This window comes from Sciurus vulgaris, assembly GCF_902686455.1.
Source record: "Sciurus vulgaris genome assembly, chromosome: 11".
Lineage (NCBI taxonomy): Eukaryota > Metazoa > Chordata > Mammalia > Rodentia > Sciuridae > Sciurus > Sciurus vulgaris.
The window spans coordinates 9,785,849-9,805,284 of record NC_136472.1 but is presented as its reverse complement, the minus strand read 5'-3'; the positions used below and the strand labels follow the sequence as shown (position 1 = coordinate 9,805,284).

Sequence of the window (19,436 nt, the reverse complement as noted above, 5' to 3'; positions counted from 1 at the left end):
ATACTGTTCCTAACGTGTATTAACTGATTTAATCCTCAACAATTCTAAAATTGGGTGCTTTAATATCCCCATTTTTTAGTTTAAAACGAAGTAACTTGCCCATTGCCAAAAAATAATTGTGATGAAAGGACTGTTTATCTTTTAATAAGATTTTTTTACTTGGGAGTGGTAGGGAAATTTAGAATATAACTGCCAGCTTCCTAAATCTATTAGCTATATAACCTTGTTAATAGAGTAATACCATATCTTTAAGTGCTTAGAACTTTTAAAAATTAATGTGAACATTAAATCCCACTATCACAAATAACTAATTTAGAAAATATCCATAATGAGATTTTTTTGGTGAAAACAGGAAAGTGAAGTGTATGTGAAGTGATGTGTGTGTGTTTGTGTGAGATGCTGTGAGTGGAACTCAAGGAAGACCTCAGGCATGTTAGGCAAGCACTCTACCACTGAGCTACACCCCACCCCACAATAGATATTTTGAAATATAGAAAAAGTAATTCAAAATTTTTTCACCAAGAAGTTGTATAGTGTCTAGTATTTGAAAGACTAATAACCCTCGGGTTTCCCAGAGTTTCCTGCTGTGTTGCCATGTGCTGACTTGGACAACACCCATGACCATTCAGTGCCACACTGATTAACTGAAAGAACCTTTGCTTACAGGATCTGTTTTAAAAGGCTTATTAGATTCTGGTCTTTGTTCTGCTTAATGTTTTTGTTTATTTATAAACTTCTTACTCCCACCCTAGTTTTTTCCTTTGTTTTGGTACAAGTCAGCTGTGTCCAAGTTTGTTAGGGTTTCAGTTAGCCAAAAAAATTTCTTTCATTTGCTGACATTCTAAACAAGATCATTAAAATTAAAACACAAATAGGGATGTTACCTTCTTTGGCTACATGAGAACTTGCATCTCACAGTCACTAAGGAATGAATGTAGCATTGAACTGTTTACCCTCCAAAGTCTCCAAGGTTGCCTTCAGAAAACACTATCCAAGCTGAGCGTGGTAGTGTTCACCTATAATCCCAGGGACTTGGGAGGCTGAGTCAGGAGGATCAAAAGTTTGAGATCAGGGCTGAGATTGTAGTTCAGGGGTGGAGCACTTGCCTTGCACAAATAAATATTGTGTCTATCTACAACTTTAAAAAAAAGTTAAAAAGTTTGAGACCAGCCTCAGCAATTTTGGGAGATCCTCTCTTAAAATAAAAATAAAGGCTGGGGGTATTACTCAGTGATAGAGCACCTTTGGGTTTAATACCTAGTGTGGGTAGGGATAGGGGAAAAGAAAAAACATTATCTACCCCAGACAGTAAGACAGGAACATGATTTAAGTTATTCTAGTAAAATAAAAAATAAATGATTTTCGCATACATAATAGTCATTTTAAAGAATATTTAATAAAATATTGATGTTGTTCGGGCAGTCAAGGCCCTCAATGATGGACCTATTGGTACTCTGAGAATAGAACTTCTAACCTAACCTTGTAGTTTTACCTTATTCTACACCTAATTCATAACTTTTGGAGTTCTAAGAGTTCAAGGAAGATAGGAGAGAAGCAAGACTTGGTAAACTGACAAGTTTGTGTCCTGCCAGAGCATGGAAGGTTTTTACCATGTCTTTTTATTTTTCCAGTAATGTTGCATTCTTTGATTAGCATTCATTTCAGTTCCATTTCATTTTTTTTTTAATTGTAAACAAATGGGATACATGTTGTTTCTCTGTTTGTACATGGAGTCAAGGCATACTCCATGTGTGTAATTTATGATGTGTAATCATAAATTTACATAGGTAATGTTGTTTGATTCATTCTGTTATTTTTTTCCCTTCCCTCCCACCCCTCTTTTCCCTCTATACAGTCCTTCCTTCCTCCATTCTTACCACCCTCCTTAACCCTAACCCTAACCCTAACGCTAACCCCTCCCACCCCATCCATTTCATTTTTACTTCGTGGTGTGCTGCTGCCGCCACTGACATCATCATTTACTTATTGATTCTGCTTACTACTTTCTTTCCCTCTGCTTTTTAGCTCCATAAATGCAAGGTTGGTTTTTTAGTTTGTTTGTTTTTTTCCTGTTTCATTCACTGCTTTAAACCTAGTCACTGAAACATTATCTTGCACATGGTAGGCACTCAATAAATACTTGTTGAATTATAACTGATTTACTTTGCTGACGTTTATCTGTAAGATGACAGATCTGAATCATCTGAAATTTCCATCTCTGTAAAATGTATAAGCGGAGACTTCCCTATGGGGTGGAGTCAGTTTGCTCACCTCAGAGCTCCCCTCCTGTCTGAATGGAGGGCTCATGGGCAGTTCTACCTTAACCCTGATTTGGTCCTTGAATGTTTTCTGGTAGAAACAATGACTTGAAGTCCAATAACAATTCATGACCCAGTTTTCAGAACATTTCTGATTTAAATGTGGTTGATAGTACTTAAAACTTCAACTTTTTGGACTTTTTAATGCACAATGCTTGGCTTCGTTTACTTTATACCCTTAATCTTATCATGTGGAATATATGGACTGTTTAATGATGGATGAAAACCATATTTCTTACATTAGAACTAAATGTGAATTATAATTTACTTCAAATATTTTCTGTCCTAGTAATAGTTTTACAACCAAAGTTCAACAATTTTTCATTTATGAAGACTTTTCTAGTTACCCAAATTACAATTTTACTGAACTGTTTACCATAAAGCTATTGATCTGAGACACAGCTTAGGTCCTGTTTCATCAAATATCAGTAACGTGTCAAAGTAAGGGACTTTCCATAGCATTTGGAAACATTTTTATTTTTTTATTTTTTATTTTATTTATTTATTTATTTATTTATTTGTGGTGCTGGGGATTTGAACCCAGGGCCTTGTACTTACAAGGCAAACACTACCAACAGAATTATATCCCCAGCCCTGGAATCATTTTTATAGTAGTGGAATTTTATTTATTCTAAGATTTATTCTTATCCTTAATAAAGTGTGAATGAAGTCAAAAGTTTGCTTTTATCTAACATGGTTATTCAGGTTCTCACATGAAAAAGAGAACATTAACTAAATAATGGTCATCCAAAAGAATTTCTCTTTGACATTTTTCTAATTCCTCATTCACACCCAAGGCATTGCTGTCCTAAGCCTACTTAGGTCTCATCTGACCAAGCTATATCTTTTTTTTTTTTTTTTTTTTTTCAGTTGTAGGTGGACACCTTTATTTTTACTTATTTATTTTTATGTGGTGCTGAGGATCAAACCCAGTGCCTCACATGCACTGGGTGAGCAATCTACCACTGAGCCATAACCCTAGCCCCCAAGCTGAATCTTTAATTCATTTATTTGCAACTATTTATTTAAGACCTACTTTGTTCCAGCTCCAGATATATAATAGTGTGTGTGAAAGTCAGTGCCTTCCCTTGGAATGGTTGTTTTTTATCTTTTTCCGTAATAAAACTTGCTAGATTTGAAAGTTAGAAAACAATGTGCTAAATTAATGGCTAATGGTATTAATAACTGTTAAGACTTAATGCATTATTTCTATTATTAGTGCATTTTACAATTATATATAATAAGATTTATACTTGTGCACAGTATAACAATATAATTTGGTCAGTTTCATTCCCCAGTACACTACTTCTATTTTAAAAGGAATTCTGGATGGAGTTAACTCTCTCTTAACCAAAGAAACCAATTTGCACTGTTCAATTTTGCTTAAAATGGCAAGTTAGTAAAAGAGATTTGGGAGGAGGACATTCATACATGGGAACAGAGCTTTCTTGGAGATAGAATAGAATAATTCTAACCTTATTTTCAGGTTCAGGAAAGGGGTGCTGTCTCTCTTAAAGATCAAAAAGAACTCTGACCATTCTTTTTCCCTTCTCAGATTGTGGGAATGTATCAGTGGATTTATAGAGGCAGTGTGATTTAAATTGTTCAACTTGCAGATAAAAGTATATCAGTGCAGATAAAAGTATATCATAACATTAAGCTTTGTTTCGTATTGTTGTTTCTGTTGCATAGTTCAACCCACAAAAAGGTAGAACTACCCCAAATTTCCCAGTACTATCACCCTTCTTTTTTTTAATATTTTTATTGTTGATGAACCTTTATTTATTTATTTGTATATGGTGCTGAGAATCAAACCCAGTGCCTCACACATGCTAGGCAAATGCTCCACCACTGAGCCACAACCCGAACCTTCTCTCCCTTTTTTGTTTCACTTTTACAGGGGGAAGAGTAGACTAATTAAAAAGTATTTGTTGTGGAAATTTTTTGTCGTTTGCAGTTTTTAGCATGATATGGCTTTTCTGTTTCACTGTTGGCAATTTTATGCATGTCTTGTAAGATAATTGTTGATCATTATTTTGTTACCTATTTGTGTGTCTGTGTGTGTGTGTAATTTAAAAAGCATGCTGCTTGGCCTGACTAGCTAATGTGTGATTGTATCTGGTAAACAATTTTTTTCTTTCAAATTTTGATCATAGAGGAATTGAGCTCTCTTTGCTCTGATGAGCCACCTTCAGAAATCATGACTTCCTCCTTTCTTTCATCCTCTGAAACACATAACTCTGACCCTAAAACACTACATGGAGAAAAACATGAAGTGTTAGGCAGCCAACCTGTTCTAGCCAAAGAAGAAAAAGACCACTTGGCTCCTCTAGATATGAAAAAGATGGAAAAGCCTCAGGAAACCTGCAAAAACAGAGCAGACTCTCCAGTTTCTCTCGAAGCGGAAGGAGTTCCTTATAACCAACCTTCTGTTCTAGCCAGTTTCCCAGAGCATCCTGCTTTTCTCCTAAAGGAAACCAGTCAAGTAGAAGAGCAAATAAATGAAGAACAACCGTCCAAGAACCCAAATCAGGTACTGACTAGGGAGGATAAGACTGCATTGGATGTTGATGACAGGTCCACTTTGCCAATAGCCCAGAAACCATCCACTGAGCAGTTTACTAAGGAAGAGGACACTAGAACATATTCCTTGTCCCCCTCTGAAGTTTCAGGTGGTGGCATTATCGAAAGAGATTCTCCTGAATCACCATTTGAAGTAATTATTGACAAAGCAGCATTTGACAGAGAATTTAAAGATTCATATAAGGAGAGCACAAATGATTTGCGTGGCTGGGCAGTGCACACTGATAGAGAATCATCTGCAGACATGTCAGAGATTAATGACAAAGTGTTTCCACTGAGAAATAGAGAGGCAGGGCGTTACCCGTCCTCTGCATTGCTCACTAGACAGTTTTCACACACAACTGCAGCATTGGAAGAGGTGTCTCGATGTGTGAATGATATACATAACTTTACTAATGAAATATTGACTTGGGACTTGGTTCCCCAAGTGAAACAACAGACTGATAAATCTTCTGACCACCCCACAAAAAGTGCAGGACTTGACAGGAGTGAATATCATTCAGAAATCCCAGTTGTAAATCTTAGGAGAAACACTCATCAGAGAATTCCTGCATGCTCCATTAATGGGAGCACATCTGTCACCAGATCCACAGGTGATTGGGAAGAAGCATCTCTCCCACAAGAAAATGCTATCCCTGGAAAACCTGTAGGTGACTATCTCATTTCCACAAAAGAAGGCAATGTCAAAGGTGTACAAAGTGATACACAGAAGCAAGATGACACACTTCCAGAGTTGCCTGCATCTCCATGTGAGAAGCATGTTTCTTTGGGTTCTGGAGTGGCCACAGTGAAAGTGGTTTTACCTGATGACCTCCTGAAGGATGAAACAAACTGGCAGAGCTCTGTGCCAGAAGATATCACAGAGGCTGATAGTTCTGGTGAGTCTGATGACACAGTGATAGAGGATATTACGGCTGAGAGACCATTGGAAAATAAGCTTCACACTGAAAAACCTTTCTCCGTTCTAAGTGCTATTGGAAAAGCAAGGGAAATCAAAGAGATTCCCGGTTGTAAGAAGGTAGAAAGTGCCACATCTAAAAGCACTGAAGTGCTGGTGAGTGACTCTGAGCCACATCAAGCTCAGCCAGATAGTCTTGGTAGGAAACCAGTTAGTGAGGCAGCCTGTTCACCAGTACCCAGTATGAATGTTGTGTTAGAAGATGTGAAACAGTCAGATACTGAAGGTGCTCTTGAAAAACCTGTTACAACTGAGAACCCCAGACTTCCTTTAGCAGCACCTCCAGATGTTTTTAATGAGACAGAATTCTCACTAAGTGTGACAGCTTCTGCCATGTTAGAGTCATTACATGGAAATCATGTTAAAGATATAGATGATTCCTCCCCAGAGGACTTGATGGCAGCCTTAACAGAAACCAGAGAGAAAGGAATAATAGGTAAAGAGGAAGGAACTGACTCTGAGGCAGTGTCACAGAAGCCAGCTCCTCCTGTAGAAGTCTCGTCTGAAAGCAAGTCAATTAGTTCAAGCAAAAACAGTGCACAAAGCAAACAAACAAATGGAAGTGATTTTCTGGATGTTTTCACTACCCGTGGTACTCCAGTGTTGTCTCTTGACTTAGAACAGGAACAGCTCACAATCAGAGCCCTGAAAGAATTAGGTGAAAGGCAGGGTGAGGAACCACCACCTGTGCAGGATGAAGAATCTCCTGAAGAAAGACTCAAGCAAACATTTGCTCCAGAAACTTGGCCACAGAGACCAGATGACATCCTAGAACACACAGATGTCAAGACTGGATCTGATCTTGGGATTTCAAAAAAACCCACTGTTATCAAAGAGACTAGGGTAGATACTATTTCCAGCATTAGCAAGACTGAATTGGTAAACAAGCATGTCCTACCAAGACTTCTGACAGACCTCTCAGGTAACCATTTACATTCAAAATATTGCATGTGATTAATTCTGCTATGATTGATTACTTATTAGAGTGCCTTTTCTTAGTCTCTGGTTTATGCTTATAGAATTATAACTAGAATACCAGTACCCTGCATTGGGGCGGGGGCAGGGCAAATTCTTCTTTTTTTTTTAAATAATCACTTGAATATATTTCAGGATCCTTCTTTCCTTCTAAGTTAGCCTGAAGGTGATTACTGCTTTTAAGGATAGCATTATGTTGATCTGGCTTTAGTGCTTGCCTGGCATGCAGAAGACGCTGGGTTTGATCCCTACACTACTAAAGAAAATCATCATGTTCTCATTTATTTACAAAATAATTTTTAAATCTCCATAACAGTTACATTGCTGGGCACTTGGGTTTTTTGATAGAGACCTTGTGAAATCTACTTAGCAATCAAAGATAAAGGAAATCCTGCTGGGAAAGACAGTAAATGAAAGTTTTAATTAATTTAATCATATACCACAGAGATTTTATGCTCTGAAAATAGGTAACCAGTATTATAGTACTCTTGCAGTAATACTTAAGTTCATGCATTCTTCTACTTTGGACTTTATTTAATATTCTTCAGGCCATATCTCATTAGATGGTAACAGAAGTCCTTCCTTTTATCTTATATTTGAAATCATCCACTTCCTCGTAATTGACTTTCAGTTAGATTACTTCAAATGCTGTCTCTTCTAGGGTCACAAGGAGACAAAAAATAAGGATATTTGGGGCTAGGGTTGTGGCTCAGTGGTAGAGTGCTTGCCTAGCATGTGTGAGGCATTGGGTTCGATTCTCAGCACCGCATATAAATAAATAAAGAAAACAAAAGTCAATCAACAACTAAAAGAAAATATTTGAAAACAAAGATTAAAAAAAAAAAAATAATAAGGATATTTAAAGCCCTCCACAATGGTCCCTGACCTCCAATCAGACCCAAATTCTACACTTATTGTGTACATACTGTTAGATGCTTCCTAGGGACCTGTAGTTTTCAGACTTTTTTGATAATAGACCCTTTTTTTCCCAGATAAAATCATACATAGAGTTATAATACTACAAAAATATTAAGATAAGCATACTTACATTTGATTATATATTTTTTATAATTGTAAATTTTAGGTACTGGGGATTAACCCAGTCGCACTTTACCACCGAGATACATTCCCAGCCCATTTTATTTTATATTTTGAGATGGGATATCACTAGTTGCTGAGGGTCTCCCTGCATTACTGAGGTTGGCCCCAAACTTGTGATCCTCCTGCCTCAACCTCCCAAGCACTGGGATTACAGACGTGTGCCACCATGCCTGGCCTAAATTTTAATCGTTAAAATTGAGAGAATAATAATAATACTTAATTCTGTAATGGTATTTTAAAGGTTGAATGTGAAAATGCAGGCAGTGCTTTCCCTAGTACATAGTAAATATTTAGTCAGATATGGCACCACATATGGGGCCTGGCACATAGTGGGTGCTGGATAATTATTTCTTGAATTATCAATACATCGTTTTTGTTTTTGCTTTGTGGTACTAGGGATTTAACCCAGGGGTTCTCTGGCTATCACTGAGCTATATCCAGCCCTTTTTCTTATTTTGAGGCAAGGTCTTGCTAAATTGCCAAAGCTGGACTTGGAAGTTTTGATCCTCCTGTCTCAGTCTTCTGAGTAGCTGGCATTATAGGCAAGTCTGCATCACCATAGCCTGGTTGCTTTGTTTTTGGGGTGCTGGGAATTGAACCCATGGCCTCACATGTGTTAAGTGAATACTGTATCACTGATCCATACCTCGAGTCCCTGAGGTTTTGAGGTGAACCCCAAATTTCAAATAATTAAGAATAGCAGTGTATGTGCTAGTAATTGAAGACTGTTGAATTTGGATTAAAGAGTGCTAGTTTAGCCTAGTGTACTGACACAAACCTGTAATCCTAGCAACTTGGGAAGCTGAGGCAGGAGGATTGCAAGTTCAAAGCCAGCCTCAACAACTTAGCAAGACCCTAAGCAACTGAGTGAGATTCTGTGTCAAAATAAAACATTAAAAGGGCAGGAAATGTGGTTCAGTGGTTAAGCACCCCTGGGTTCAATCCCTGGTACAAAAAAAAAAAAAAAAAAAAGTGCTAGTTTGTAAAATTGTTAAATTCGTATTGAGGAACATCTGGTTCTAATTCTTGATTTATTGTGCTTAGATGTATGATACTGAGCAATAAACTTACATAAACTTTTGAGGCATGCATTTCCTTATCTGTAAAATGAGGATGTTGAGGTAGATTGTCTTCAGTTATCATTTCAGTGATGATTCTCTGATTCTGGTACATTCTAGGTTTCTTCCTGCGTTGTTGCTGTTGTAATTATTACAGGTGGTTACTTTTGAGTGATGAGGCATACAGAAATGAGGCTACAAAATCTCCAGAGTCTAATTCTGGCACTTTTGTGTATAAGTGTGGTCTCAGACACTGGCCTAACTGGTTCTGCATCTTCATTTGTTAATAGGGTGATGATAATTACTTTGCCAAGCTTTATGTGTTGTTGTAAGTAAAGAACTGTGCAAATGCTAATTATTAGTAATTTGCATCTGAGTTATTTAATCTATAAGAAATGAAAGGGGCTTTGGAAACTTAGCATATTTGTCACTGATCAAATTCTGTGATTAGTAGGTATTTTAAATAAGACTGACATAATTAGAAGCTTGAAAGGTCTTCCTTTGCATGTTTTGAGTTTGGGTATCCAGATTGACAGGAATTGCAAGGAAATAGGCATATAGCTTGATGAATGGCGTACACTCTGCTGACCTTTCTGGTAGGCAGTTAGGCAATATGTAATAAAGACCTAGTATCATCCTACCAATTTATTTTATTCCCTGCATTTCTCCCTTTCCTGCTGCCCAGTTAGGCCCCAGAGAGTCATAGGACATGTGATCACCTGGTTGTGCCCCAAGGGACTTGGAGTAGGGTGCCCTCTTTTTAGGCTCTGGCATAAGCTCCTCTGCCTCAGTTTCTCTGGTAGGGGGCTGCACAGTAAGAGCAGGGCCTCAGCTAAGGCAGGAGTAGGGTAGAGGGGCAACACTGGTTTAGAGTGGGGGTCCTGTATGGAGAATTTGTGGTTCCCCTGCCTAGGATTGGCACAACCATTGGGAATTGGTTAACTGTGTACAGATTCCAAGGAGACCTGTGTTGGTGGCCTAATGTGGTACTCGAAGGGTGGTTGGCTTTATCCCCTTCATATAGAACTCTTAAGATGTGGGAGTGATGACAGAGTATGAGCTAATAGCAGAAAGGAACATGAACCCCAAGAAATCTTGTTTTTCCCCAAATAAATAATGCCTATAAACACATTCACTCTAAAAAGAGGAAGCCTTTGGTTCTAGGGTGAGGTTGGATGTGAGTTCCAGTTTTCTGTGGGGGAAGTCCACTGTTCTCTGCGCACCTCAGCTGCCTTTTGAGGTATGCCACCCCACTCTGGCATAGAAAGTGGAGCACATGTGACTGGAGTACCCCTAAACCTGCTGCTCCTCTCCTGCTTTATGCAGACCCTGGGCCACCTGCCTGGCACTGAGTAAACCATCTTCAGATGGATGGCAGAGTGAAGTCAACCTTGCAGGCCAGAGAACAGTGACTGGCTCTGAATCAACCAACCAGGATATCCACAGCCCAGCTATTGATGGCTAGGTGGCCTGGGTACATGTCTACCAGCCTAGGATCACTGGACCCCATGTTTCCTGCCACAGCCTGCAGGATTTACAGAACTAGAATTGGCCTTTATTTTAGTCAACTTTTCGTCATTGTGATGAAAAAATCTGACAAGAACAACTTACTAGAGGAGGAAAAGTTTATTTTGGCTAACAGTTTTAGAGGTTCATTTCATGGTAGACTGATTCCCTAGCTCTGGGCCTGAGGTCAGATTGAATATCATGGCAGAAAGGTGGGGCAGAGGAAAACTGCTTAGTTTATGACAGCTGGGAAGCAGAAAACCCTAGCAGTTTATTCTAAGAAAAGAAATTTATATGCAAAAATAACTAAAGGATGATTATTATAGCACTGATTATGGTAGTGGCACATCTCAGTGTCTTAACAGTTGGTTGAGTACTATTGGACAGAGAAGTACAAAGATGTACACTTACATCTCTACTCATAAAGTTAACTTGTATTAATTGTTAACACAGGTGGTCCTGTTTATTGCCCTTTGATTACTCCCTGGCCCAATACCTTCTTCTCCCCTTCCTAATAGTTAAAACCACCATGGATCTGGTACATCTTTCTGCTTTTGTTTGTTTGTTTGTTTTTAAATGTATAGTGCTTGAGTAATGTATGTTGAGTACCTCACAGTTTTTATTACAGGATGCATGCTAGAAGTGGGGGCCGGGGGAACGTGAGTTGCAAAACAAAGTATACAGAAGAATCCTTATTTTGGTATCATTAAAAGTGAATTTATATACCCCCACACATAGTGAATGTCTCAAATTTGTTGTTTTTGTTTGTCTGGTTTTGTTTTTGTTTTTTTGTGGTGCTGGGAACTGAATCCAGGGCCTTGTGTGTGCTAAGTAAATGCTGTACCACTGCCTACATCCCATCCCCTGAAGTAAATTTTAAAAACAGGTCACAATGGGGTTTTTTTCTTTTACTATGGTCAAGTAGGCTTCTACTGGATGCAACCTTTCTGCATAGAACTATACACTCTGTTTAAAGAACAAAGGCCTGGGGCTGGAGATATAGCTCAGTGGTAGAATGCTTGCCTCCCATGCACAAGACCCTGGGTTCAATCCCCAGCACCACAAAACAAAAACAAAACAAAACAAAAAAACAAAGACCTGAAAGCAGTGGAGAATGAACAGAAGCAAGCAGATTCTGAGAGAGTTGACAGTTGTAAGAAGAGACAACATGGAATTCATTTTCAGTTTTTACTCCTTTTAGTCAGAAGACAGGTAGAAGAAGTTGACACCCGATGGGTTGCCTAAAACTTTCACAGAAAGTTACCCAAGGATGGAATTTGGGTTAGCCACAAGAAGTCAAGCATTGGAAAGTGAAGGGAGAAGGAATCCTGGAAAGGAGAAATGTAGATGATGAAAACCTAAAATTCATAAGATAAACTCTGAATCTCAGACATTATGTCCAGTGGAAGAAGCAGCAGAAAAAGAAAACAAGCCAGGCACTTCAGCGCACACCTGTAATCCCAATGTCTGGGTAGGCTGAGGCAGGAGGGTTGCAAATTCAGAGCCAGCCTCAGCCAAAATGAGGCACTAAGCAACTCAGTGAGACCCTATCTCTAAATAAAATACAAACTAGGCCTGGGGATGTGGCTCAGTGGTTAAGTGCACCAGGGTTCAGTCCCCGGTAATGCCCCCCATCCCAAGTACATTGAACTGGGTATAGCTCAGTGGCAGAATGCTTGCCTAGCATGTTTGAAGCACTGGGTCCAATCCTTAGCAAAGCACCACATAAAATAAATAAATATAATGAAGACATATGTTCATCTACAACTACAAAATAAATAAAAAAAGAATACTTTGGGCCTGGAGATGGAGTTCACTATTGAATGTCCACCTTGTATGTGTGAGGCTCTGGTTTTGATCCTAAGTACCACCAAAAAAAATAAAAATACTTATATTAGAATACCTACTTCATAGTTCCATGTGTGTAAAATTGTAGAGACAGCAAAGTGAGGGGATCAAAGCAGTAGTATGTTGCTTCTGGGGTATTGACTGTTATGTCCTCCAGTTTTCTTTTACTGTAACAAATACCTGAACTAATCAACTTATAAAGAGAAAAGATTTAATTTGACTTACAGCTTTGGAGATTTTAGTCCATGGTGGATTGGCCTTGGTGCTCTTGGGCCTGTGGGGCAATCCTGGCAGGGAGCATGTGATGGAGCAGAGTTACTCACCTTATGGCCAGGACATGCAACGGCATGCCCTCTGACATAAAACCATTAGGTTCCACCTCTTAAAGTTTCCACCGCCTCCCAATACTGCCACTGTGGGAATCAAGTCTTCAACATGCGGGTGTTTGTGGGACACCCAAGATCAAACTATAGCAACTAGGATGGAGCATTAGGGAACATATCTGGGATATGGTAATGTTCTGTAGCCTGACAAGATTAGATAGGTGTATGCACATCTTCAGACTCAGTGAATGTATTATATATTCGGTTTTAAATAAAATTTATATCTAAAGAAAAATGCTAAGCAAATTTTGAACTTTAGAAATGATATGCAAGCTGAAGTATATTTTCAGCTATCTAATTTACTTGGAAATGCATTTTTAAAAACATGAGTGTACAGAGGGTCAGATCCAGTAAATCTTAAGTTTTCAATTCTGTGAATATTTCAATGAATTTAACACAGGTACATTAAAATAGGTTTGAAATCATAATCTAGAGCTTATGTATAGTGTTACATTAATATTATGTAATTACATTTTTATTATATGTTATATTATAGCTTTTTATAGATGTTATGTATCCAGTCGTGGAATAAAATGGGTTAATAAATTATGGTGATTGTTACACAACAATATGAAAAAACAATGCTTACTACCACTTAACTGCACTAAAAAGTGGCCAAGATGGTAAATTTTATCATATGCATATTTTACCACAGTAACAAATAATAGGGATGTAACTTAGTGGTAGAGCATTAACCTAGCACGCATAAGGCACTGGGGTTTGATCCTCAGCACCGCAAAAAAGAAATAGAAAGATAAGAAGTTAATGGTAAAATCCTGGTGATGATTGTGTGGATGTACATTCTAAACTCTTCTCAAGTTTGCTGTATGCTTGGGGGAAGTGAAACAGAGGTAGGGAAGCTGTCCAATTACTAGCCAGATCCCCATGTTTCTCAGGGTGGAAACACTTGGTAGAGCTGCTAGGAAATAGAATAAGATCTCAGAGCTCAGCCTCCCAAGTAATTGGGATTATGAGCATTGCACCACTGCACCAGGCTAGAACCATTTTATGATCAAGGGACAATGTCTGGGAAGATGAGTTTTCTTTGATATGTAAGATTTGAATTGTAAGGTGCCTCTCTTCTATTCCCATAGCTTCAAAATACTACCTGCATGTTGATAATTCCCAAATCTATGCTCCATACCAGCCTAAATACATAACACCTTGTTTTGCTTTGTAATTTAGTCTTGCTAATTAATCAGTGTTATTGTCACATATTGTTTTAGTCTGAAGCTATGTCACATATCCACATTATTTAGTAGGCTGCCAAAGAAGCACATATGGCCAGGTGTGGTGGGCACACCTATAACTTGGGAGACTGAGGCAGGAGGGTCAAAAGTTTGAGACAAGTCTCAGCAACTTAGTGAGTGGGGACTTGTCTCAAAAGAAAGAGCTGGGGATGTGACTCAGTGGTAAAGCACTTCTGGGTTAAACACCCAGTACTCTCAAAAAAGAAGCATGTCAAAACCATAGAAGAAATATGTTGGCATAACCTCACTTCGCACAGAGAGCTGAATAAGAAATAAATATGTGGGGGGGTTGGGCTAGCAGAATTAGAACACATGCTAAACATGTCTCGTGAGGCCCTGGGTTCAGTCCCCAGTACACGAAAGAAAAGGGTAAGGACATTAAACTGCTTTTTAAATTTGATTGGTCTTTCTCAGTTAGCAATTAACTAGTGTTTTCCTTTAACTTCTGGAGTTTAAATGTGTACTGAGTTTGCTGTTGTTCCCCACACACACATGCCACCACCACTTCATACCAGGAATTGAATCCAGAGTTACTTTTATCATTGAGTTATATCCTCCAACTCTTACGTTTCATTTTGAGACAGGAGCTTGCTAGTTGCCCAGATGGGCCTTGCTTGAAATCCTTCTGCCTCAGCCTCCTGAATAGCTGAGGTGGCTGGCGTGGGCTACCACAGTGGCTGTACTGTTTCTTAATTGGTAAATTTAGTAGTTGTCCAACATGTATAAAAACCTACCAGGCTGAGGCGTGGAAGGATAGAAAACTAAAACAGTGTTGTGTTTTTATCCTTTCCAACACGATTGAGCATTGTAGTGGTTATCTTTATTCTTTAGCTAAACTAAGGTCAGAAGTTTTCATTTCCAGATTCACCCTGCAGTTTGGGAGGGGTAGTCAGTGCCATTTGGTTTTCTGTGCTTTATCTGAAATTGAGGGCAAAGGCGATGTTAGGTTATTTTAATGAACGAAAACTTTTTTTTCTGAGTCTGAGAGGAATGTTAGTTTGAAAGGGTTTCCTACAAATTTCTTTGGCCTGCTGCCAGACTTCTCTGTGACCAAAAGCATGTGTGTCTGTATTTGACAGTGGCAGCTTTGTCTTCCATCAATGATTCTTCTGTGCCATTTGGGGGGAAATTTCTTTGGTTAAGGATCAATCTGTAGCAGAGCAGACTATTAACCCATTTAAGGCGGCCACAAAATTTGGATCTAAATTTACAAACATCATCTGCTCTCTTTTACAATTCAAAAAGTGACCTAATTTTTTGCCATTATTAATGAAAAAGTATTCCTCTACCAAAAGGAGAAATGATTCATGTGGAAATGTACATCTTTTTCTTTACATGAGTTGTTCATGTTTTTTTTTTTTTTTTTTAAATAGGTGTCTATTCACTCTTTATTTCATTTCATTTCATTTTTTGCAAGTGCTGGGGATGGAACCCAGGGCCTTACGCATTCTAGGCAAGCACTCTACCATTAAGCTACATCCCCAACTCGGGAGACTGAGGCTGGAGAATCACAAGTTCAAAGCCAGCTTCAGCAACTTAGTTAGGTCCTAAGCAACTTAGTGAGATCCTGCCTATAAATATTAAAAGGGTTGGGGATGTGACTCAGTGATTAAGCACCTCCTGAGGTCAATCCCTGGTACCAATAAATAAATAAGCAAGCTACATTCCTGGTCCTCCCCTTCATTAATGAACATAGGGATCATAAAGCTTGGTGCTTTTATTCCCATTTAATTATTTCACATGCTTAAATTTTCTTAGGTATATTGATATATTGTTATATTTTGAAAAACTCTTCCAAGAAAAATAAACTGTACAGGTCCCTGAATTGTTTTAAAATGAAGTTAAAGTGGATTGGCTACTAAACCTTGAAATTTCTTTCACATTTATTCCTTTTCATCATAAATATTTGAACAGCCCTTCTTTTCTACCTTTAAGGTGTGTACTTAGGAAAATAAATTCAGTAACAGAGGAAGTGAATAGGGAGTCAACAAAATTCACTGCTGTTCCTGCTGAATCTGCATAGGCTAATCCTTTTCTTTAATGGGAGATTACCATTGTGTGTGCTCATGCCCTCTTTTGGTGTATTATGGGTACCGCACCTGGCATCCTTAAATAACATGGGCATGAGGTGGACAGCATTTTTAATTTTTACAATAAAGGTAATGTGACTGCCAGGCATGGTGGCGCATACTTGTAATCCCAGCAACTTGTGAAGCTGAGGCAGGAGGATCACAGGTCCAAAGTCAGCCTCGGCAACTTAGTGAGACCCTATCTCTAATAAATAAGAAGGTCTGGGGATGTGACTCGGTGATTAAGTGCCTCTAGGCTCAATCCCTGGTACCAAAAAAAAGAGTAATATGACCATATTATAGAAGATTTGGAAAATAAAAAAAAGGACTCACTTATAATCCCACATGCAATATAAACATTCTTGGTTATTACAGACATTCTTTCTCAGAAGCTTCATTGCTACTAGCAAAATAATTAAGGTAACTGAGAAATTATTTAAGAGGCATTTATTATGTATTGAAGTAGACTCTTAAGTAATAAAAGGCATTTATATAGCACAGTAATTTGTCACAAGATTTTAAACATGCCAAACCATGCCTGTAATCCCAGCTGCTCAGGAGACTGAGGCAGGAGGATCACGAGTTCAAAGCCAACGTCAGCAACTTAGCAAGGCCCTAAGCAACTCAGTGAGACCCTGTCTCTAAATAAAATATAAAAAAGGACTGGTTTTTATTTTGAAGTTTTGAGACAGGGTCCAAGTTGCCTAGGCTAGGCTCAAACTTGTGATTCTCCTGCCTGAGACTCCCGAGTAGATAGACTATAGGTACCTGCGTGCACACACACAGCTTAAAATTGTTGATCCTTTGAATTTATCTGCCTATTTATTTGTTTATTTGATGTTTTTAGGGGTGAAACCCACATGCAGCTCTATTCCACCAGCCCTGGAATTGTTCTTTCTGGTTTCCTAAGGTGGAAGCCAATACCACTGATTTGAAATCTTCCTTCTTTACTAGTACAGGCATTTGCATGATGCCATTTCTCCTCTAAGTGCTGCTTTAGAATGGCTGCTTTTGTAGCTATATCTATCCCACAGATTTTGGTATGTTTTCATTCTCAGTTCAGAATACTTCATTTTCATGTTTATTTCTTCTTTGACTCATGGGTTGTTTAGAAGTGTGGTATTTAGTTTACAGATTTGGAGATTGGGTATTTTATGTGATTGCGTTGTAGTCCGCGTAAGTGCTTGGGAGGCTGAGTGTAGCCAAGTGGTAGAGCGTGCACGAGGCCCTGGTTCCATCCCGCAAACCTCAGCAGAAAGGTGACTCAAATTCTTTTAGGTTTATTGGAATTATTTGTCATTCAGGATTTAGTTTATGTAAATGTTGGTAAACGTTTCATGTGTACTTGAATAGAATGTGTATATTCTTCTTTGGTTGAATAAGGTGTTCTGTGATGTCAGGAAGGTCACATGGGTTGATAGTGTTATTCAAGTCTTCTGCATCTTCACTGGCTTTCCACTTGTTCTACCAGTTATGGAGAAAGTAGGATTGAAATCTGTGACTGCAATTGTAGATTTATTTCTCCTTTTTAAACATACATAAGTTAAGAACTTAGGTTCATCCATTCAATATGTACAGCTCAGGCTCATAGTATTTCTTCTTTTTTTTTTAATATCTTTTTAGTTGTAGATGTGCATGATACCTTTATTTTATTTATTTTTATATGGTGCTGAGGACTGAACCCAGTGCCTATGCAAGCACTCCACTACTGAGCCCCAGCCCCACCCAGGCTCAGTGTATTTTAATAGAGCTTTTACTACGGGTTTGTGTAACCATCACAACAATCTTAATTTTTTACGATTTTAGTCCCCCTAAAAAAGAAACCCCAGGGGACTGTGGCAAATGCATGTGATTCTAGCTGCTTGGGAGGCTAAGGCAGGAGGATTGCTTGAGCCTGGAGAGTTCAAGGCCAACTTGGGCAGCTTAGTGAGACCCGTCTCTTTAAAACAAAGGAGAGGGACATGTGGAGGGCATAGCTCCTTGGAAGAGCACTTGCCTAGCACATGCAAGGCCCTAGGTTCCACCCCAGCACCTAAAACACAAAAAAGAAAGGAAAACCCTATACCCAGCGGCTGGGGTTGTGGCTCAGTGGTAGAGCGTTTGTCTAGCTTGTGTGAGGCACTGGGTTTGATCTTCAGCATCCCATAAAATTAATTAATTAATTAAAGACATTGTGTCCATTTATAACTAAAAACATTTTTTAAAAATTCCTTTTAAAAAAAAGAAATAAAAAAGAAACCCTGTATCCATTACTAATCACTTCCCATTTGCTACCACCACCCCAGGCCCAGATAACCATGAATCTATTTTCTGTCTCCATAGCTTTGCTTATTCTGAACATTTTATGTAAATGAAATAATATTATATGTGATCTTTTATTATTGATTACTTTTAGCCTAGTATTGAAATTTCAAGATTCATATATTATGGCACATCTCATTAGAACTTCATTCTAATTGCTAAGTAAGAGTCCATTGTATGGATAGAATACATTTTATTCATGTTTTTCATCAATTGACTGATATTTGAATTATCTCTGCTTTTTGGCTATTATGAATAATGCTTCCATGGTCACTGATGGACACAAGTTTTTGCATTATATGTTTTTATTTTTCATGAGTTCATGTAAGTGAAACTGCTGGGTCGTATCTTAACTCTTTAACATTTTTTTAAACTTTTTTTTAAAAATCATTTTTAGTTGTAAATGGGCATAATATCTTATTTATTCATTTTTATATGGTGCGAGGTCAAATCCAGTGCCTCATGCATGCCAGGCAAGCGCTCTACCTCTGAGCCACAAACCCAGCCCCTCTAACATTTTTGAGGAATTGCTAAATTGTCTTCCAAAACAGGTACACTATTTTACATTCCTACAAGAAATATTCTAGGGTTCTAATCACTCCATATCCTTGCCAGTATGTTCCCTTTTTTATATTATAGTCATCCTAGTGGGTTCTCTATGATTTTGGTATGCATTTCTCTCATGACTAATGATCTTGCACATCTCAATGACTTATTGACCATTTGTATATCTTTAGAGAATGTTTGTTTAGATCCTCTGCTCTTTTTTCAGTTGGGTTTTTTTTCTTTTTACTATTGACTTTTTCTTTATATATTATATGTATACTCTAGACACAGGTAGCTTATCAAATAGATAATTTGTGCCAGGCACAGTGGTGGCACACCTGTAAATCTCAGTGACTAGGAGACTGAGGCAGGAGAATCAAAAGTTCAAGACCAGCTGGAGCAATTTAGCAAGACTCTCAAACTTTTTAAGCCTGTGGGGCTGGGGATGTAGCTCAGTGGTAGAGCACCTGCCATACCCCTAACAAAGATAATTTGTAAATACAGTCTAAGAAATCATTGCCTGAGCTCCAACCATGAAGA

At 38.4% G+C, this 19,436-nt stretch overlaps 1 protein-coding gene across 4 annotated transcripts in view; it reads left to right on the top strand.

The window, feature by feature from the left end:
* The window catches only part of RTN3 (reticulon 3), a 61,475-nt gene that overhangs the window by 24,580 nt on the left and 17,459 nt on the right, over nucleotides 1–19,436 (top strand). Inside the window, exon 3 of one of the 4 annotated variants that reach the window (XM_079102218.1) lies at nucleotides 4,475–6,781. The exons of the other annotated variants lie outside the window; for them this stretch is intronic. Coding sequence (XP_078958344.1) covers nucleotides 4,475–6,781 — 2,307 coding nt within the window. The remainder of the gene's footprint in view (nucleotides 1–4,474; nucleotides 6,782–19,436) is intronic. 4 annotated transcript variants of the gene reach the window in all.